The 21,859-nt window shown below is 36.2% G+C and overlaps 3 protein-coding genes across 3 annotated transcripts; 2 read left to right on the top strand and 1 right to left on the bottom strand.

Annotated features, from left to right (window-relative positions):
* The first annotated feature begins 1,918 nt into the window (after positions 1-1,918).
* On the top strand, positions 1,919-4,663 carry LOC133326779 (acidic mammalian chitinase-like). Its single transcript, XM_061535387.1, has 5 exons — positions 1,919-1,979; positions 2,106-2,279; positions 2,348-2,618; positions 3,553-3,776; positions 3,975-4,663. The coding sequence occupies exons 1-5, from the start codon at positions 1,919-1,921 to the stop codon at positions 4,661-4,663; spliced, it is 1,419 nt and encodes a 472-aa protein (XP_061391371.1).
* A 465-nt stretch (positions 4,664-5,128) lies between these two features.
* On the bottom strand, positions 5,129-10,790 carry LOC133326770 (glucose-6-phosphate exchanger SLC37A2). The gene is given in 6 exon segments (XM_061535378.1): positions 5,129-5,295; positions 6,494-6,695; positions 6,773-7,153; positions 7,155-7,747; positions 7,809-7,966; positions 10,675-10,790. Coding segments are annotated over 6 exon segments (1,596 nt in total). The 5' UTR covers positions 10,773-10,790; the 3' UTR covers positions 5,129-5,131.
* A 3,236-nt stretch (positions 10,791-14,026) lies between these two features.
* On the top strand, positions 14,027-19,867 carry LOC133326768 (transcription factor Adf-1-like). The gene is made up of 3 exons (XM_061535376.1): positions 14,027-14,192; positions 19,173-19,481; positions 19,551-19,867. The coding sequence occupies exons 1-3, from the start codon at positions 14,027-14,029 to the stop codon at positions 19,865-19,867; spliced, it is 792 nt and encodes a 263-aa protein (XP_061391360.1).
* The last annotated feature ends 1,992 nt before the right edge of the window (positions 19,868-21,859 follow it).

Below are 21,859 nucleotides of genomic sequence, written 5' to 3'. Positions count from 1 at the left end.
TCTAGAAGACCTATTCTAATCTTAGAAGACATCTTCTATCCCCAGAAAGGCTTCTTCTATCCATAGATAGGCTTTTCAATATATAGAAGTCATTTTCAATCCATCCATAGAAGACCTATTCTATCCATGGATGACCTTTTTTTCATAGAAGACCTCTTCTATCCATGGAAGATCTCTTCTATTCATAGATTAATCCATAGAAGGCCCCATAATATATGGGCTATAAACAAATGTAATCCACGGTGCATATTTTCTATTCCAAGGAAGATAACATTCATAGAAGACCTCTTATATGCATAGAAGACGTATTTGATCTTTAACAGGCCTGTTATATTCTAAGAATACCTCTCCGATCCATAGAAAACCTCTTCAATCCCTAGGAAAACCTCTTCTATCCATAGAAGGCCTCTTTTATGTCTAAAAGACCTCTTCTATCCATAGAAGAACCATTCTATCTCTAGAAGGCATCTCCTATCCCTAAGAATACCACTTTTATCCATAGAAGAGCTATTTTATTCATAAAATACCTATCTCCAATCCCTAGGAAGATCTACTCTATCCCTAGAAGACTTCTTCAAAAGCTCCTATCCATTGAAGGGGGCTATTCTAACCCTAGAAGACATATATCAGTAGGAAGACCTATTCTATCTCTAGAAGAAATCTTCTATCCCTAGGAAGACTTCTTTTGTTCCTAGAAGACCTCTTATATCCCTCGAAGACCTCTTTAATTCATTGAATATCTCTTCTATTCATAGAAAACCTCTTCTGTCCATCGAAGTGCCGTTTCTAATATCCATGGAAGAGCCCTTTTAAGAGGCAGTTCGGAAATTTCTTAGCCTAGCACAAAAAGCACGATATAAACAGAAAAAAGTTACGTGTTTTTGAAACTTCTATCTCTGTTATGGACATATGTTAAATTTTGTTTCGATCTGGCAACTCCTTCATATAGAAACAGTTGTTCAAAAAAGACTCATCCGCAATTTTTTACAATGGAAAAATTAGAAATGCTTTAATTTTTGAACACATTTGGAACACATGTTTCTATATGAAGGAGTTGCCAGATCGAAACAAAATTTAACATGTGTTCATAACGGGCCACAGGAGACATCGTCTATCCCATAGAATTTTTTTCGGACCACTTTTATCAATTGAAAAACTATTCTGTCTCTAGAAGTCTTCTTCGTTGAAAAGAATATTTCTTCATTTCCATTGAAGACGTCTTATATCCCGATAAATACTTTTCGGTTCAAAGAAGACTTCTTCGATCCTTCATAGAACACCTCTGCGATCCATTGCCAACCTTTTCGGCTTGTCGGAGAAGACTTCTCCCCAATCCTTATGTATCGATAGAATAACTCTTCCTCTTCTGTAAATAGAAGACTTTTCCAATCTTTTCTATTCGTGGGATAACTTTAATATTGACAGAGTAACTCTTCGAGTCATAGAATGCCTCTTCAATCCATTGAAGACTTCTTCTACCCAGATAAATCGTCATCATCAATTGTAGACCTCTTCTATCTCTAGAAAAGCTGAAGGATTCAAGGCAATACCAGATCCTTTTTCTAATGATGAAAAATACATTTCCGTTCCATACAGAACATTTTTCTTTGTTCAGAAATTAATATAAGGTTCGAAAATTTATCGGATCTATCTCAGAATGAAAAATCTAAACTCCCAGAGTTACAAACGCAATAAGAAATAGAAAATACCTATCTTCTCCGAGTAGGAGTTCTTCTAAGAATATTTAGATTATAAAATATGGATATTTATTATCTATTTGAAGAAGCAAATATAAAAATAATAATAACCACAAAGCGCCACAGTAAATAGTTTAAGATGTTATCTTCTTATTCGAGTTTATAAAAGAAACGAACTCAAGACCCATGGAGACACTTAATTTAGAGCAATAGTGGGAAACATGAAGTTCGAAATTCTAGTGATAGCATTTTTTAGCTTATTGGGGGCATGTAGCTGTAATGGTAAGTGCGGATCTTGAAACAGAAGATATCTTCTTCCTATAGATATCTTGGCTTCATATATATATATATATATATATATATATTAAATAATTATACTATCCCATTTTATTGCTAATTGTTTTGCAGCAAAAATCATCAACTGCTACTTTGGCACCTGGTCCAATTATCGTCCCGGTTTGGGTCAATTTGAACCGGAACATATCAATGCGAATTTATGTACCCATTTGAGTTATTCATTCTTTGGCATAACGGAGGTGGGAGAATTTCGCATGTTGGATGCATGGCTCGATATGGATTTAAGTGTGTATCTAAAGAATTGAATTAATTAATTTAGATAATTTATAGAAATTTCATCCCTTCTACCTCAGATTTCATTAAACGTACAATGGCTTTGAAGCACGACAATTCAAATCTTAAAGTTTTGGCAGCAATTGGTGGCTGGAATGAAGGTTCTATAAAATATTCCCAAATGGCAGGTGATCCAGCAAAACGTAAACGATTTATTCAATCAACAGTGGATTTCGTACGCCAACATGGTTTTGATGGCATCGACTTGGATTGGGAATATCCCGGCCAAAGGGGTGGCTCGATGGATGACAAGCATAATTTTGTTGTACTTTTAAGGGAATTAAAAGAAAGGTAAGTCGAAAAAATTCTATTTTAGAAAATGAAAGAAAAAAACCATCGTAAATTTCGATCACACCAAAGAACTTGAAGTGGACAATTAAAGTACCTGAAATCGGTAGAGGCCTTTATATGAAGACTATGTTGTCATAAATTCTTGGTAAGCGGATTTTTATCTTCTGAGAAAAAAATTAGGAAAACTCTTCTATCCATAGAAGACCTCTTTTATCCCTAGAAGACCTCTTTTATCCATAGGAAGACATTTACTGTCCATATAAAACCTCTTCTATATGTACAACACCTATTCTATCCCTAAGAAGACCTCTTCTATCCCTACTATCCACATAATACCTCTTATATCCATAGAAGACTTCCTCGGTTTTTAGAAGACCTGTTATATTCATAGAATACCTCTCCGATCCATAGAAGATCTGTACTAATCTGTCGCTAGAAGACATCTTCTAGCCCTAGGAAGACCTCTTTCATCCCTAGAAGACCTCTTCCACCGCATGAAGACCTCTTCTTTCCATAGAAGATCTCCTGTATCCTTATAATACCACTTCAATCCTCCTAGAAGCTCTTTTTCTAACTATACAAAACCTCTTTTATTCTCGGAAACCTATTCTATTCATAGAATAGAATAGGGAAGACCTCCTTTATCGATAGAAGGTCTCTTCTATCCCTAAGAATACATCTTCTATCCCTAAGAAGACCTCTTCTATCCCTTGAAGACCTCTTTACCCCTAGAACAAGTCTATCCATAGAATGCCTCTTATATTACTAGAAGAATTACATTGAAGTCTTGTTCAATATTTCTATTCGTCTAATGCTTCGATCCATAGAAGACCTCTTCTACCCATAAAAGACCTCCTCTACCCAGTTCAGTTGAAGACCTTTTCTATCCAAAAAAGAATCGGAATCACACATTTGAACTTTATTTTTATTTCAGCTTCACACCTTTAAATCTGGAACTGAGCATTGCAGTAGGTGCATCCGCCTACACCGCTTCCACCTCCTATGATATACCAAATATTGCAAAATATGTGGATTTTATCAACGTTATGACCTATGATTTGGGCATGGCTTCGGATGGTGTATTGGGTTCCAATGCACCCCTTAGAGGACAGGGTGACAACAATGTTGAAAACTGTATTGGATATTGGTTGCAAAATGGTAAGAACCGAATATAACACAGAACCTATATAACACAATTCAAAATTATCTCGGGAGAATCTCCTCCTTCCCAATTAATAACCCCATACTTTTTTGGGGAAATTATGGCGCCCAAAATTTGGGGAGATTTTCACGAGCGAATTTTACTGCTTCGATTTTTTTGAAATTCATATTCGTTAAATCCATTTTCCCCTTCAGGTGCCCCTGCATCCAAATTGGTTTTAGGCTTGGCATTTTATGGCCGAACCTTCCAACTGGCAAATAACAAACTAACCACACCCGGTTCACCTTCTTCTGGTGCAGGAGCGCCAGGTCCCTATACACGTGAATCGGGTTTTATGGGTTACAATGAGATATGCACCCTACAAACTGCCGGTGTTTGGACCACGGTATTTAATGCCGAACATGGTGTACCATATACATATAATGACAATCAATGGATTGGTTATGATAATGTCCAAAGTCTGGAATTGAAATTGAATTATATGAGAAGCTTAAATCTAGCCGGCGTTATGTTATGGTCCATAGAGACAGATGATTTTCGGGGAGAATGCGGAGGTGAACAATATCCTTTGCTAAATACAATAAATCGTAAAATTGGAATGGGCATGGAAGGCCAAGAGAATTCAACAACAGGATCTGCGACTTCAACAACAACCACCACCATGAAGCCTGTGGTGACCTCAACTACACCTGGAGGACCCCCACCATCTACACCAGAAAATTTGTGTTCGGAAGATGGTTATTTTACCCACGAATATGATTGCAATCGTTTCTATCAGTGTGTTGGTGGTAAACGTCATGATTTTATTTGTCCACCCGATTTACATTTCGACATGAATTCGATGGCCTGTAATTGGCCTTCCCTGGCTAATTGTGGATATTAGATTTTCAATAAAATACCGCTACTTAAAATTTGAAATATATATTTTTATTTTATTTATTTTTTTTATACAATTACAGTCAATGATAGAGATTAAGTTATAAAAATCGTTTGGCTTTCTTTTTTATTTCAACATCAAAAATTGATAAAAAAGAAACTAGGCCTCAGTTATAAATACAAAATCGGTTTTAAAACTTACATACATATATAATTAAAATAAAAAAAAAATAATTATAAAAAAATAATAATTGTGGCTAAAAAGTCTGTTTAAACCAATCCAAGACGTATATAAAAAATGTGATCGTAGACTTTTTTTCGTAACACATCCGCGACGATATGATTGAGAGGAAGAAGGCATTTGTTTGTTGATTGATTCGTATTTTTATATATATACAATACATACACACATTCATACACACACACAGCAGCACACAAAAACAAATGTACACACAGTGAGACAATAAAAACAATATTATTCTATGCGTATTCGTGATCTGGTCACGCGTGTGCATTCCTTTTTAACTAATCGCACCAATAGCAGCATTGCAATAAAATCGGATACAATCAACATATAGAAAACATTTTGCCAACCACCACTGGATATCATACCGGCCATAAGGGGACCCACAGCGGCACCTGGGTTGAGAGAGGGAAAGAGAGAGAGAGAATAATAAAAAATTGTGTTTAGAAAAAATTTAAATCCTTCTGTACTTGTAGAAGAGCTCATAGATTACCTCTGGTTTCTACATAATACCTCTCACATATTTATAATTTCTTCGTCTATCCCCAGAAGAGTTACTTTATCTGTAGAACACCTTCTTCTTTCCCTAGGAAACCTAACGTATCACAAAAATACAAATTTTATCCATAGAGTACCCATTCGGAAGACCCACTCGGAAGGCCTTTTTTTATCATCAGAAGGCCTCTTCTATCCCCAGAGACCTCTTCCACCCTCCTGTATCCCTACAATAACACTTTTGTCAATAGATAACCAATCTCTCTATCCACATAAAATCTCGTTTTTACCTATAGTAGTAGTGAAGACATCTTCTATCCACAGATGACCTCCTTCGATTAATAGAGGATCTGTTCGGTCTATGGAAGACCTCTTTTTTACCTATAGTATACCTCTTCTATCCTCTGAAGACCTCTTCTATAAATAGAAGACCTCCTGTATCCCTACAAGACCACTTCGATCCACATAGAACCTTTTTTTACCTATAGTATACCTCTTCTATCCTCTGAAACTTCTTCTATCCTCTGAAACTTCTTCTATCCTCCGAAGACCTTTTCTATCCTTTGAAGACCTCTTCTATCCTCTGAAGGCCTCTTCTATCCTCAGAAGACATCTTTTATTTATAGAAGGCCTCCTTCGATTAATGGAGAATCTCTTCGGTCCATGGAAGACCTCTCTTTTTTACTGATAGTATACCTCTTCTATCCTCTGAAAACTTCTTCTATCCTCTGAAGAACTCTTCTATCCTCGGAAGACCTCTATTATCCTGTGAAGACCTTTTCTATCCTCGGAAGACATCTTTTATCAAAAGAAGGCCTCCTTCGATTAATTGAGGATTTCATCGGTCCATGGCAGATCTCTTGTCCCATAGAATACCTCTTCTATCAATAGCAGACTTCTTCGGTTCACATACAACATCTTTGACTCTACCTACATAAGACTTCTTCTAGCTATTGAAGACCTCCTCTATCCAAAGAATACCCAAGGATAGCTGTTCGATGCATTATATGGAAATTCAAATTCATTAATTTCTGTTAACAGAAAATCTCCTCTTATCTTCTTCACAAATTCCAAACCATAGTTCCTTGTCAAACTTACCTATAGATCCAGTACCATCAATGATCGCTGTCACCGTGGCTAATGCCTTGGCATTACCCTCCAGTGAGCTATGCTGGCCCAGTTCTGCACTCACGGATGTTGTGATCAATGCATATGGACCATTTACCAGAAATCCGGCAACAATTAATAGAAATACACTAACAAATACTGAAGTGGCTCCATATGCTTGATAGACCAAAAGCTGCAAGAAAAATCCCGAAAAATGAAAATCAATTTATTTTTTTTTTGAGTCCGAAGTAATGGACGGAGACTACGTACCACTGGTGATGCCAAAAACAACATGACCATACACGTTGTGGCCGACATGCCAGACATATCCGATATCATACCAGCAACAATGGCACCAAATATACCACCCACATCAAAGAGTATGGATAAATCGGCTGATAGTTCCGGACCCAAGGTACTCGAAGATTGGATATATAATGGCAGCCAATAAAGGAATGTATAGCTGACCAATTTGGAGAAGAATAAACATAGTGAGAATTCAATGACACCGGGAATGCGTAGGGCATCTTTAAGGCCAATGGGACGTTCAGCGTGGGCATTGTGGGTGGCGGATCGGTTATCTAGAATCGGTGTGCGTTCTGAGGGTCGATAATTTATTTCCTGAAAAGAAAATGAAAAATATATATTTGATGTTATGGGGGAGGAGGCCTTTCATCACACTCACCGCATCATAGTTGGTATTTTCCTCTTCAATATCTGAATCATTGGGCGGCGATCTATCCGTGATGCCTGTGGCTTCAGGATAACATCCCACCATTTCGGGACAATCCACCAGGAATAAAAACAATATAAAACCCACACTGGCAATAATAATACCGGGCATTATAAACGACAAAGCCCAATCTTTTTCAACATATTGGGCCGCGATAAGGGTGCCCAAAATATTACCAATCGATGTATGACTATTCCATATGCCAAATACAAGACCACGCTTTGATTTGCCAAACCAACGGCCAATTAAGGCCACAACACCAGGCCAGCCGGTTGTTTGTGTTATACCCGCACAGACTTGTACGAAAATGAAAAAGGACATGGCGTGCAGATTCCATGTTTTGGCCATGCCAAAGAGATACGAAAAGACACCCGAAAAGATCATGCCAAATGCCAAGAAGTAACGCAGCGATACCCGTTCGGCCACAAAACCCGATACAAACATGGCAGCGGCATAGGAGAAAAGAAAGGCTGAATCCAGGGCGGCAAATAAGGCGGGAGCATTTGCATCATCTGCAGGGGAATAAAGGAATATAAAATAATTTCGATTTTATTAAAAAAAAAACTTCCTTACCAAATGGTGCATAGCCACAGTCATTTGAGGAGGTATTATGCACCACCGATTCACTACAATTCGTGTGCAATACCGATTTGACAACGGATATCGGTTTACGCGACATATGATAACAAGTATAGGCTAAATAGGTCAACACAAAGGTTGACGCTTTGAATCTGGAATAAAAGAGGGGAAATATTTATTAGATTTGCAATGAAACAAAGTTAGTCATGTTTAAAGTATTTTAATTCCTCCAGTATTTATTTATTTCATTCAGATGAGAAGAGATTTGTAACAACAAACATGTCAAGAAGACGATTTTTTAATAAAGACGGCATTGTTTCTAATTCATGAATAATGTAAAACACACACACACATTTTCGTCCGGTCATAATTTAGAGATGCAAATTTTGAGTCATTAACAAATAATGGCAGTGACCGAGCCAGCATCAAAGAAATCGCTAACTGAAGTCGTGCGCAATTTCTTTTTAAATAAGAAAAAATTGATGGTGGTCGAATGAATTTTTTTTTCTATAAAAATATCAGACCTCTTTTGAAATCGAAACATTTTTTCTGAAAAAAATCAGAATGCTCTATAAAAAAATCCTTTGAAAAATGCTCGACCTCATCTAAGGTTTAATAGAATTTTTTTCACTGACAAAACGTTCGAACTTATCAGAGGTTGATGTATTTTTAAGAGGGCTCAAAGTCTCATAAGATTTTATAGATTTAAAAGGATCTTATACTTTGAAAATCACTTTTTTTAGAGATTGGAGTTCTTAATATTTTTCAGAGAGGTTTCTACAGATACCAGTGTTTTTTATAGAGGCCAGATGACTTTAAAGAGGCCATATGTCATTATAAAGACCTGAGGACAAGAGGACTTCATAGAGACCAAAAAACGTCTTTATGGAGACAAGGGTCTTTATAGAAACGAGATGACTTTAAAGAGACCAAAAGGTATTTAAAGAGACGAGAGGACTTTATAAAGGCCAGAGGTCTTTATATAGACCAAAAGGTCTGTATGGAGACCAGGGGTCTTTATAGAGACCAAATGGTCTTTATAGAGACCAGAGGACTTTATAGAGACCGGTGATCTTTAGAGAGCCCAAAAAGTGTTTATGAAGACCAAGGGTTTTCATAGAGACCAGAGGTCTTTATATTGACCAAAAGATATTTTTGGGGACCAGTGCTCTTTATAGAGACCAAAGGTCTTTATAGAGACCAAAAGGTCTTTATGGAGACCAAAAGGTCTTTATGGAGACCAGGGGTCTTTATAGAGGCCAAAAAGTATTTATATTACGAGGGGTCTTTCTTGGATACCAAAAGATCTTTAGATCTTTACATGGACGAAAAGATCTTTATGGAGACGAGTTGTCTTTATGGTGACCAGGGGTCCTTATAGAGTCCAAAAGGTATTTATAGAGGCCAGGAGTCTTTATAGAGACCAAACGCTCTTTATGGAGACCAGGGGTCTTCATAAAGCCCAAAAGGCATTTATAGAGACCAGGAGTCTTTATAGAGACCAAAAGGTATTTATAGAAACCAGAGGTCTTTAAAGATGCCAGAGGTCTTTAAAGATGCCAGAGGTCTATAAAGATGCCAGAGGCCTTTATACTGAGACCAGAGGTTTTTATAGTGACCAGATCATCTTTGACGCCTGAAAAAAAAAAACGGGAAAAGAAGTGAGAGTGGAAGAGAGGAGAAAATAGTAGAAGGAAGAGAGCCTAGAGATGGTTATTTTAGCGATGACAGATTTTTGACAAATCCTAGGATTCGATTGGGGTCTATTTTAGAGAAGCTAGAAGCTAGATTATCAAATTCATATCTTTCAAACTATTTATGTCTTCTGTTAAACTGTTTATGATCCCCACGATGATTTTGATCTTTCTCTTATTATGAGACAACAGTGAAGAAGTTCTTCGGGGACAGTTCAGGCCAGATAGATTTTGAGATTCTCCAAACAGGTTCTCTCGACCGAATGACTACCTCGCCGTAGAACAAATGGATTTTGCCAATGAAATAGCCAATGGGTGGTTGCACAGATCGCTCAATCGGAGGATTGAACGATTTTCAGCCCTCTCGAGCAAACTCTCGCTCCCTTCTATGTCACTATGTCCTGGAACCCAACATAAATTAACAATCCGTCGTATATCATGCAGAGCGGACTTGCAATCAAGAACTGCTTTTCAGTTTATAGTGCACGACTTCAAAGAATGAGGGCCGCCTGACTATCGACATATATAGTCATCGGTCCCGTATTTTCGGCAGTGTTTTGACTATCTCAGACGCTTCCGTGATTGCAAGGATTCTGCTTGACAAAACGCTACAAAGATTGTTAAATTTATATGAGTTGTATATTTCTAATTCCCCACAGTAAACGGCTGTACCAGTGCCTTCCTCCATCTTTGACCCATCTGTGAAAAGTGACAGGCCTGGCAGAGGTAAGGAGCCACTAGTCCAGGATTCCCTACTATGAAACTCTACTCTGATGTCAATAAAGTCACAATGAGAGGGAACATATTGACTAATGTGAGTATTTCTCCTCAAGAAATCACAACCTTGCGTTATGTTGAGGATACTAGCGTGACCATGGTTCAGCGATTTCCAGGCATCCATTTCTCAGAGCCTCAGGGCCACATTTGGCAGCCTGGAATTTAATCAGAATGTCTAAATGACATAACTTGGCCATTTATAATCTACTTTTCTAATGTCATGTACAGACGAGCGTTGTTCGCTCTCTCATTCGTTGTTCGACCCTTAATTATGAAGTAATTACTTAGTTCCCCATACAAAATTGTCTGAGCGAACATCGACTTTTGTACGTTGTTTAAGAATAAAAAAATTATTTAAAAATAATATAATTTTTTTTAACTCTACTTACATTGTTTCCTTTTTCCATCGCAATTGTGGACAACAGCTGCGTGATAATTTCTGCACGGTCAATACACCCACAGGGATGTCATTATAATTATGGCTCATCCTGCGGGTACGATGAGGGCTCATATGGATTTCAGCAAACACACAGCGAAAAAAGAGCTTCTATATCTTACTACCAACCAGCCGCAAATCTGGTCGTCAACGGGTAGTAATAGTTGTAGCTCGCTCACAACACTTTGAAGAACGGTTATACACGCGAACACTCACTTATTACTACGTCAATAATTTTTAATCTGAAAACGAAAATTAAAAACAAAAGAAATTATTCACGATTTGAAATTAATGACGACGACGATTGCAAAATTCATCACTTGAAGAGCTCGAAATCAATGTCGGTCGGTCGGGTAACGTATCTATACAACAAATATCATTTATTTGATAATTTTAATTTTTTGATGATGATACTATCTACGAAATATGAAAAATATGAAACAACCAAACCCGCAGCAAAGTGATAAGAATTTTGATATGCTGGCTACTAGGCGGGATGGGGTGGAAGGAAGGTGGAAGGAAGGCAGACATTCTTTCTTTTTTGTTTCAAAAGAAAAGTTACTTTGATTTGATTGTTGCTCACTTTTTGTTTGCAAATGTTTTGTAGTTGTTGTTTTTGCTATTCTTGGTGAAAACTCCCGCCACTTGTTTTCAGTTTTTTTTTCAAGGCTATTATCTGTTGTTATCTGTTTTTTTTCTATCTTCTTACATTAGCGCACATCACCGCAACAACAAAAACAAACGACGAAGAAGAAGATACAACGTATGCTGTGTTGACGATGATGGGGATGATGAAGTCAATATCATCCGAGGGCGACTGTAACAACACTTGATGATAAAACTCACAATTGTTGTGGACAAAGAAAGAAAATGAATTCACGAGATCGATGGATGGACGGACGGACACCAGGCTTATCTGAATTCTGAACTTTACTTTAAAATGTATGAAGTACTCGTGAATCATTTGTGCCACTTTTTGTTTCCACAATGACCACAATGAAGTTCAACACATCGGGGCACACACTCGCATAAACATAGAAAATACAAGTGGAAACAATGCAAATATAATTTATTATCAAACGCCCCCATGTATTTGTTGTTAATATTGCTTTGTTTAATCATGATTTGTTGTTGACGTTTTGGCTTAGATGTCATTTCTTTGGTGTTGTTGTTGTTATTTACTGCATTTACTGTATATAGGTTTATTTATTTGTAAACAATTTTCCTTACTTTTTTGATAAAATATTAAGCCAAATTTTAATTTTATAATTTTATTTTGTTTTGTTGAGCAGACACGACACGACGGACAATAACAACGTTCAGCCAGCTGCAGTCAGAGAACCGAGCCATACTGAAATGCTTGAAATGTTTTGTGTGTGACGGCGATAGAAATAGTTGCTGACGTATATTGATCAGCTGTTTTTGCGGGGTTTTACACTGTTGGTGATTGGGATTGGTGTTGAGAGTTTTTTCTCTCATTGGTAAATTGTGAATTGAGTTGGAAAACATTACCACAGGTAGGAACAAAAAAGTACGAAAAGGTACCTAAAATTCTACTTCAAATGATAATAAAACATAATTATCGATAAATATTGGCCAATATTTATACCAGCGTAAACGTATTTACGTTATTAACAAAAGGTACCTTAATTTATTGCATCGTGGGCTGAACAAAAAATTTAGAATCTGCTGGAGGTAACCAAAGGAGTAGATCGATGGGCAACAAAATATTCGAATGAGCAAAGTTTATGCGTGGAAGAAATATTACAATCCAATTTGGAATAACGCATTTCAAAGATCTGACTGTATTGAGACCCAAAGGTCTCTATAGAGTCCGCAACGGACTGTATTGAGACCCACTATAGAGTCCACAACCGCATGTATTGAGACCCACAGGTCCCTATAGAGTCCGCAACGGACTGTATTGAGACCCACAGGTCCCTATAGAGTCCGCAACGGATTGTATTGAGACCCACATGACTCTATGGAGTCTGCAACGGACTGTATTGGGACACACAGGACACTATAGAGTCCGCAACGGATTGTATTGAGACCCACAGGACTATAGAGTCCGCAACGGACTGTATTGAGACCCACAGGTCTCTATAGAGGGACATGTAGAGCCGTTTAATACAAAATGGATATAATTTTAAAGTTTATAAAAATATCGAGTCAAAACCCCTGTTTATAAGCTCAGAGTTTTTGAAAAAACCCCAGAAGTCAAAAAAGCTTAATTATAGTGATTACAGTACAGTCAAAAACCGGTTTCAAGACCCAGATTTTTTGAATATCCCCCTAAAAGTCGAACAAAGTTCCATTATAGTCTCTCACCATTTTTGGCTGGATCTGTTTTAGGTCAAAATATATGGACCTTAGAATCCGAACCTAATAATCCTCATTACATTTCCATAATATACCCCAAGTGCCCACGATTGGCCATCACGGACGACGTTTCAAATTTAAAAACCAGAAGCCAACGCTGTCTGTCCGTATGTATGTGCGCTCAATTGTGTGTGAACATTTTTCTACTTCAACTGCCTTTTTTTTGTTTTGTTTTCATTTTGTTGTTGTTGGTCGTGTTCTTGCTTGCTGTGCCTTAACCGAACCGAACGCGCGAGACGTCAACATCGTCGTTCGTTTCGGTGTTTGCTGTACCGACCGACTGCTGACGAACGTCGACAAAATGGTCATTGCTTTTGCTGTCAATTCAGTTGCGTTCACGTCGTCGTTTGCGTCAGTCGTCAGCACAGAATTAGCGCAAGTGGAAAAAATTGTTCGGTTTTTATTGTGTTATCGAAAGAAGGAAGAAAAAACCAGATAAAATTAAAAAAGAATTCCTGTTTGGTTCGTCTTTGCTGTTATTGGGTAGTGTGATCAACCGCCCCGCCACCAACCTCCCAATAAGTGAAAAAGTTTTTATGTGGGACAGCGGATTTTTGAGTTACCGAAATACGAATGCTGTCGCGTTAGGAAAATTTTGAAACCTTTGTCTGAAGTCACCAGCAGCTAACGAAAAAAAGCTCGTGTCGGCATTATTAATCGGCGCAAAAATCCAAGAACTGTGACGTCGCAGTTAATTGCGGAAAGGAAAAGGGAAAATTACGACGTCCTCTTTTAGTTGTTTTTTTTTGCGAAAAAAACAGAAGAATTGAAAAAAGGCGCTAAACTTGGCAGCGAAGTTAACTTCTTCGCAATAACAAATCGTTAGCAACTATTGGAAAACCTCCCGAAAACTTCGCCGTTGCAGCTTACCACCACCACCAACCCCCGCCCACAGCAGCAGCTCTAAGTCCGTAGTCGTCAGGATGGTGGACAAAATGGATGCCAATATGGAACAACAGTTCGATTTGAGCCTCATTGAGGCCGTGAAAATGAATCCGGTCATTTATGATCGTTCCCATTATAATTACAAGCATTTTGTGCGAAAGGCCCAGGTGTGGAAGCAGATATCGGAACAGCTTGGTATGCCTGGTAAGTGTGTAATAATCACTTGTCTAGTCGTAGATTAGTTGGGTGGGTTGGTTATTAGGAAATGGGGCTTGGAGTGTGGGAAAACGCATGCCTTGCGATAACAAACGGTCAACAATTGCAACCAACATGAGAGAGTGGGAAACGAATACAAGGAAAATCTACTACCTTTGTCAGAAACACCAACAATTCTGACTAAGTCAATTTCAAATCATGTTTTTTGTTAAATACGTCAATTTTACTTACGCCCCACCCCCTCTTTGCACCTCCTCGACGCATCAACGATATACGAATGATAATTTTCCATTCTCCCCCCACTGAGAGCAGCAAACACAACATATGAATGTCGTGTGTGAGTGTTGTGTGTGTATGTCGGGCTGTGCTGACGGTGTTGTGTTTACCCTTTCAAACGGCCGCCGCCGCCGCCGCCACCACCACCGTCGCCTCATCTGTGTTATTTTGAATGCTGCCTTCGTGTGTGTGTTCTGTGTGTACGTACGTCGGGGCCATGTGTCGGTGAGTCGGCTTTGATTGGTGTCGTCGTCGTTGTCTTTGCTGTTGCTTTTTGTTGTGTTAATACTTTTCTTCTAAACGTCGTCTGGGTCGATTCAAATCAGAATAGAGGGTTGCCATAGTAGATGTATGAAATTGGTATCCGTTTATAGGAGAAAGTCTTAAATCTTATATTAACCGGATCCGTGGGACCCGCACCCGAACTTCCGGGTCAAATAAACGGGTAAGTCCCCCAAGAAAAAATATATCCCCATAATTAGGGTAAAAATACCTACATCTAAAAAAATTCAGAAAAATCTCATCGTTTTTACTAAACTACAGTTAAGCCACAAATTTTCCCACAAAAATATTGCAACTAACAGTTGCATTATTATCAATATCAGTCTGGTCTATACTTTTTTTACAGCCACAAGATATTCGTTGCCAATTGTGACCACCTCTTCGAATTATTATTACTTACTTAGCTCTGGCTTGTGGCACAACTTTCGTTCCATAAGCCGAGCTTAAAAAAGATTTCCAGACGCGTCAGTCTTCTGTGCTGTTTTTGGAAGACAATGTTCGGCAATGCTGTCATCCACTTCATTTATCCATTTAATTCGTTGGCTTTCCCCTCTGTGTGAACCATCAGCTAGTTTATTTTTGTATGATTTTTGAGCTGGGCATTTTCATCCATTCTCACAACATGACCTTGCCAACAACTCATGGTTCATTCGACGGCGATATTCACCGTCAACGCAGATCGGCCCATAGATTTTTCTGAGAATTTTTCTCTCAAACACTCCAAGAGCTGCCTCATCTGCTTGCGCATATAACAGCACTGGTAGTATCAGTGTCTTGTAGAGTGTGAGTTTGGTCTGACGGGATGTGGCCTTGTTTCTAAACTGCTTACTTAGACCATAGTTTGTCAGAACTATCCTCCAAATTTCAAAACAGATGTCATTAGTTTTATTTATGGCGGTAACAAGGTATATAAAATCTTTGACCTCGAAGCTGTAGTTCTCAAGTTCCACAGTTGCTCCAAGTCTACTGGACGTCTTGCGCGTTGATAACATCAGCTTGGTCTTCTGGACGTTTACAGCCAGACCCACTTTGGCAGACTCCTCAATTTGTTCAAAGGTGGCTGTTACCGTTCTCAATATTCGACCCATTATGTCGGTGTCATCGGCGTAGGCGAGTAACATGTGTTGTTTGCTGTACAGAGTGCCATTTCTGTTCACCTTTGCCTCTTGTATGACCTTTTCCAGCGGGATGTTAAAAAGGTTACACGAAAAACTGTCACATTGTCTGAATCCTAGTTCGATATTAAAGGGCTCCGAGAGGTCCTATCCGACTTTAACTGCTGATCTCAAAGTTATCCTGCATAACTGTATTAATTTTGCAGGAATGCCAAGCGCAGACATACTTTAAACACCTCTGAACGGATAGGGATGTCGAATGCGGATTTATAGTCGACGAATAGGTGGAATGTGTCGATGTGTTTCTCGTGGGGACTAGGCGCAGAGTGAAAAACTGGTCATTGATGGATTTGCCAGGTCTGAAGCCGCGTTGGTATGATCAAATAATGTCATTGCCCAAGAGTGGCCCTCACCAAAATTTTACCCAAAAACCTCAATCTTTGTCTTAAAACCAAATACTTGGCAACCATGTTCTAAAGCATTAACGTCGATGTTTATGGTGATGGTGGTAGTAGTGGTTGGTTTGTGTAGTTTGCGTCGCCCGTTTGCAGAGCACAGTAGCACACTTGTGTGTATTGGCGACGACAACGACTACGAACGAACGATGAAACCATCGTCTGATGTTGTTGTGTAGTTGTATTCGTCGTCGTTTTCCTCTTCTTCTTTTATTTGTTTGCTGTTGTTCTGGTTTTTTTTGCTGTTTTCTGCTGTATTAAAATTTTGTAGTTTTTGTAGATTTGCCTTTTGTTTTTCTTATTGGTTCGCTGTTGCTGTGTCGCAGCCAACTTAACGGCGTTGGCTTGTCTTTTGCTGTTGACTTCTCTCTTTTTCTTATTTCGATGTTGCTCTGCTGTCTACGTCAAACGATTGTTGAATGAACATTGGATTCTCTTTTACACTTGTTTGGTGTGTTGTTATTGATGTTATGTGTAGTTCATGATTTGTTTTTATTTTCATTTTTCGCAAGAAACACAATTCCCCCCTCTCAACTGCCACTGTTTCACTATTATGTCAACATCAAATCTCTGTCGCCAGTGAGCAGCAGAGTTGTAATGCACATGTGGTTCTTAAATGTATTAGAGTGGGGGTCAAAACTTAATTGGATTATTTTAGCGAGTTATTCGGTTTTTAACGGATACATCCCTTTAATTTAAAAAATTTACAATTAATATTTCGTTCATTCGGTTAATTTAATCGAGTAATCGGTTTTTTTATTCGGATATTCGGGTTTTTTATTCGGATATAAATTAAACTAAGTCAAATTTACAATTAACAGCTCGTTTATTCGGTTCATTTAATCGAGTTGTCGGTTTTTTATCCGGATTTTCGGTTCGTACAACCGGTTATTTGGCTCTTCTAACCGATTTTTCAGTTATTTTAGTCGTTAAATTTCATTAATTCATTGAAGTAATCAATTTTGTTTATTCGATTTTATCAGGTTACTCGGTTTTTTAGCCGGGGTTTTGGGATTTAAATTGCAAATTATTTTAATTACAAAAAAAGTATTATTAGTTTATTGTTTAATCGGGAAATTTAACCGGTTTTTCGTTTTGCTTATCCGACTATTCGGTTCATTTTACCGGTTATTCGGTTATTTAAAACCACTATTAGGTATATAAACGAAAAAATACCTCCAAATCAATAGATTTATTATTAATAGATCGCTTACTCGGTTTATTTATCCGATTATTATGTTCTTGTAACCGGTTATTCCATTAATTTCTTCGGTTATTTAATTTATTTTAATCCTAATAAATTCCTGTAATTAAATTTTATATACATTGTCTTGTCCCATCTCAACATAAACTATGGTTTTTATTCGGTTCATTTAATCGGTTATTCGGCTATTTAAAATCAATATTAGCTATTTAAACGAACAAATTCCTTCAAATCAATAGATAAATAATTATTTGATCGTTAATTCGGTTTATTTATCCAAATATTCCTTTTTTTGTAACCGGTTATTCGATTACTTTTACCAGTTAATTGATTTTTTTAACTCTAATAAATCCATTGAAGTAATTCATTTTTATATGCATTTTCTGGTACCGTCTCAACATAAACTATGGCTTTTATTCTGGTTAGTTAATCGATATTTTCAAATTTTTTAACCGGTTACTCGGTTCTATTAAACAGCTATTAGATGTTTCGTCTGATTATTTCATTATTGGTCAATAAATTTGGTAAATACAATAAATTTTGTTATAATTTAATATTTTATTCGGTTATCTTAACCGGTTATTCGATTAATATAAACGGATATTTGCTTAATATTAACGGTTATTCACTTATTTTTGCCGGTTATTCAGGTTGTTATATATTTTAATAAAATAGATTTTTATGAGTTAATCGCATATATGGGTATTTCAATCGGTTATTTGGTAAATTCTACCGGTTATTCGGTTAATTTTGATCGATTATTCGTCTATTTCGATGGGTTATTCGTTCCATTACGTATAAATTCGTTTAATACAATACATTTATTATAATTTGATCATTACTTTTTCGGCTCATGTAACCGGTTATTTGAATCACTCAATAAGTTATACGGGTTTTAACAAAAATATACCTTTAACTCAATAAAAAGTTTAATAATTTGATCGTTTATACGGTTAAAAAGTCTTGTCAATCGATTCTATTATCCGGTTATTTAAATAAGTCGGTTTTTTTATCGGTTATTCTGCTAATATTACGGGTTACTTGGTTATTAGCCGATTAATTTCTTTAACAAAATACATTTATTATGAGTTGAAAGTTTATTAGATTTATTTGATCAGTTATTTGTTTAATTTACCCGGTTATTCGATTATTTGGCGTTGTATGCAATAAGTTCCCTTAATTTATCGTTTATTAGGCTCATTTAAATGGTTATTCGATTCCATTGACCGGTTATTCGGTTTATTTAACGGGTTGTCCCGTAATATTACCGGTTACACGGTTATAAAGCTTCATTTAACCGGTTATCTTTTACTTTGACGGGTTATTCGATTACTTTTGATAGGTTATTCGGTTTTTAAGAGGATATATTATTATATTAACATTTATTTCGTTAATTTAACCGGTTATTCGGTTTATTTAACCGGTTATTCTGTTAATTTTGGTCGGTTATTCGGGTTTAAAACCGATAAATTACTAGATTTCAATAAATGCTTTATTAATTGATCATACATTCGGTTCTTCTAACCGGATTTTTAGATTGATTTAGGAGATTTAACCGGGTTTTCGGTTATTTTAATTGATAAATTCCTTTAATTTAATAAATTAATTAGAAATTTTAATTTTTTTATCTTTGCAGAACAAAAATGCACCAAACGTTGGAAAAGTTTACGTGATAAATTTGCCCGGGAAATGAAATTGAGCACAGAGTCACGTTGGCGCTACTTTAAACAAATGTCGTTCCTTGTCGAATCTATACGACAATATCGTGAATCATTGTTGGGTAAATGTGGCCCATTGCCGCCCAATCAGACAACAGCAAATCAAGTGGCCCAAGTCGATCACACCCAGCAACAACAGGCTCAGCAGCAGCAACATGTTGTGGACACCATGTTTCCCATCAATGGGACAGCAGCAACATCTCAACAGGCATTACAAAATCATCATGGTGAGTTTGTCTACCGAATAATATTTGTCTTTATATTTTTCTAATTGGATTTTCTTTTGCGCATTCCAGTTGAAATAACCGTTACCAGTGATAATCAATTGACGGCCACCACCACCCCCTCCTCGGGCAAGGAACAAAAACAAACCTTTTACTATGAAGTCCCCATGAAACGGGAACGCACCGAAGACGATCTGTTTCACGAGAGTATGCTGAATCTGAAATCGAAACAAAATCAACAGGGTGTCAGTGCCGAGGATCAATCGTTTGGTGTTGTCGTCACCGATATGCTAAACACTTTGGGGGTGCGGCAAAAGGCAGAGGCCAAAGTCCATATTATTAAATATCTGACCGATATGCAGTTGCTGGCTCAACACAATAAATATTAATTGAATGAAGAAGAAAATTAGTTTTTTTTTTAAGTTACAATTATTATAATAATGTACTATAGGATTTATATAAAAATAGTATTTTTGTTATTTACTTTTAAAGTTTACAAACAAATGGAAGGGATATTGTGTGTAATCCATTTATTTGTCTTTTAAATGAAATTGGAAATCATTTTTTTATTTTAACGAATAGGCGTTGAAAATGTTGACTATTTTATTGTGTAATATTCTTTATCCTGAAGAGAGATATATTGTATTTTTTAAATATGAATTATTTATATTGTAACAATCTCAAAAATCTTAATTTTTTAATTTTAAATTTTATCAATTTCGTTTGCTTTAGGTGCAATTTCATATACATATATTCTAAATATAATCTTTATTATTTTAAAATATTGTTATTATAATCTTAATGTTAATTATAATAAACTAGAATTACTAAGCTTTAATTTGTTATAAAACAAAACAACAGAAATATGAATTAAAATTATATTTTTAAAAAGGCTAAAACTAATTGAAGATTTTTTTGGTATTCAAAAAGGACATGAAACATATTTTTTAAAAAATCTACGCCTGAAAAAATATTTTTTTAAAAAATCTACGCCTTGAAAAAATATTTTTTAAAAAATATTTTTTAAAAAATCTACGCCTTGAAAAAATATTTTTTCAATAAATATAAATCTACGCCTTGAAAAAATATTTTTTCAATAAATATCTACGCCTTGAAAAAATATTTTTTCAATAAATATAAATCTACGCCTTGAAAAAATATTTTTTCAATAAATATAAATCTACGCCTTGAAAAAATATTTTTTAAAAAATCTACGCCATGAAAAATTATTATTTAAAAAATCTACGCCTTAAAAAATATATTTTTTAAAAATCCTATGCCTTGTTAAGCCTTGAAAACATATTTTTTAAAAAATATACGCCTTGAAAAAATATTTTTTAAAAAATATACGCCTTGAAAAAATATTTTTTAAAAAATCAACGCCTTGAAAAAATATTTTTTAAGAATCTGCGCCTTGAAAAAGTATTTTTTTTTAAGAATCTGCGCCTTGAAAAAATATTTTTTTAATAATCTACGTCTTGATATGCCTTTAAGAAATATATTTTATAAAATCTACCCTTGATATTGCTTTAAAAATATTTGAAAAAAATATATATATTTTTAACGGACCTATACAAGGCGTGGATTTTTTAATGAATATTTTTAGGACCCAAACAAGGCGTGGATTTTTTAAAGAAAATTTTTAAGGACCTATACAAGGCGTGGACTTTTTAAAGAATATTTTTAAGGACCTAAACAAGGCGTAGACTTTTTTAAAGAATATTTTTTAGGACCCAAACAAGGCGTGGATTTTTTAAAGAACATTTTTAAGGACCTATACAAGGCGTGGACTTTTCAAAGAATATTTTTAAGGACCTATACAAGGCGTGGACTTTTTAAAGAATATTTTTAAGGACCTAAACAAGGGGTAGACTTTTTTAAAGAATCACCCCTATTCCGTAAGTCGTCGTCGTTGTCGACGACGTTTCTCTTTCGACATCACTTCGCATCGACATCGACATCACTTCGACACTGATTTGGTATTCTGTAACACTCATGCGACAATGTCGACTATTTATCGATAATATCAATAAAAACAAAAATGTTGTTGCATATTTTTGGGCAAAAATGTGTTTGTATCCTTCACCGCACTGTGGCACAGGGCATTATGTCTTGGTAAATGTGTTTGCAACGACCAAAAAGAAACGAGATAGACCCATAGTTACTTTTTAGTATATAGTATGTACATAGAATTATTTTTCAGTCGATTTGTGCATGTCCCTCCATTCATGTATTATTTTAAACAAGTTACATGCCACCATTATGATCCGAACGGGATGAAATTTGGAAAAAAATCCATCCAATTGGGATGAAATTTTCTTTCCACATAGACATTGACATTGGTAAAAATCGGTTTAGATTTATATATAGATCCCATATAT

Source organism: Musca vetustissima, unplaced genomic scaffold (assembly GCF_032173495.1).
Source record: "Musca vetustissima isolate MV318-11 ecotype Yass unplaced genomic scaffold, APGP_CSIRO_Mvet_v1 utg2742, whole genome shotgun sequence".
Lineage (NCBI taxonomy): Eukaryota > Metazoa > Arthropoda > Insecta > Diptera > Muscidae > Musca > Musca vetustissima.
The sequence above is the reverse complement of the archived record's forward strand: the minus strand, read 5'-3'. Positions and strand labels throughout refer to the sequence as shown.

Coding starts and splice junctions, on each gene's coding strand:
- LOC133326779 (XM_061535387.1), top strand. CDS start 1,919: ATGAAGTTCGAAATTCTAGTGATAGCATTTTTTAGCTTATTGGGGGCA. Junction 1,980..2,105: donor GGGGGCATGTAGCTGTAATG/GTAAGTGCGGAT, acceptor ATTGTTTTGCAG/CAAAAATCATCAACTGCTAC. Junction 2,280..2,347: donor ATGGCTCGATATGGATTTAA/GTGTGTATCTAA, acceptor CTTCTACCTCAG/ATTTCATTAAACGTACAATG.
- LOC133326768 (XM_061535376.1), top strand. CDS start 14,027: ATGGTGGACAAAATGGATGCCAATATGGAACAACAGTTCGATTTGAGC. Junction 14,193..19,172: donor GGAACAGCTTGGTATGCCTG/GTAAGTGTGTAA, acceptor TTATCTTTGCAG/AACAAAAATGCACCAAACGT. Junction 19,482..19,550: donor GGCATTACAAAATCATCATG/GTGAGTTTGTCT, acceptor TGCGCATTCCAG/TTGAAATAACCGTTACCAGT.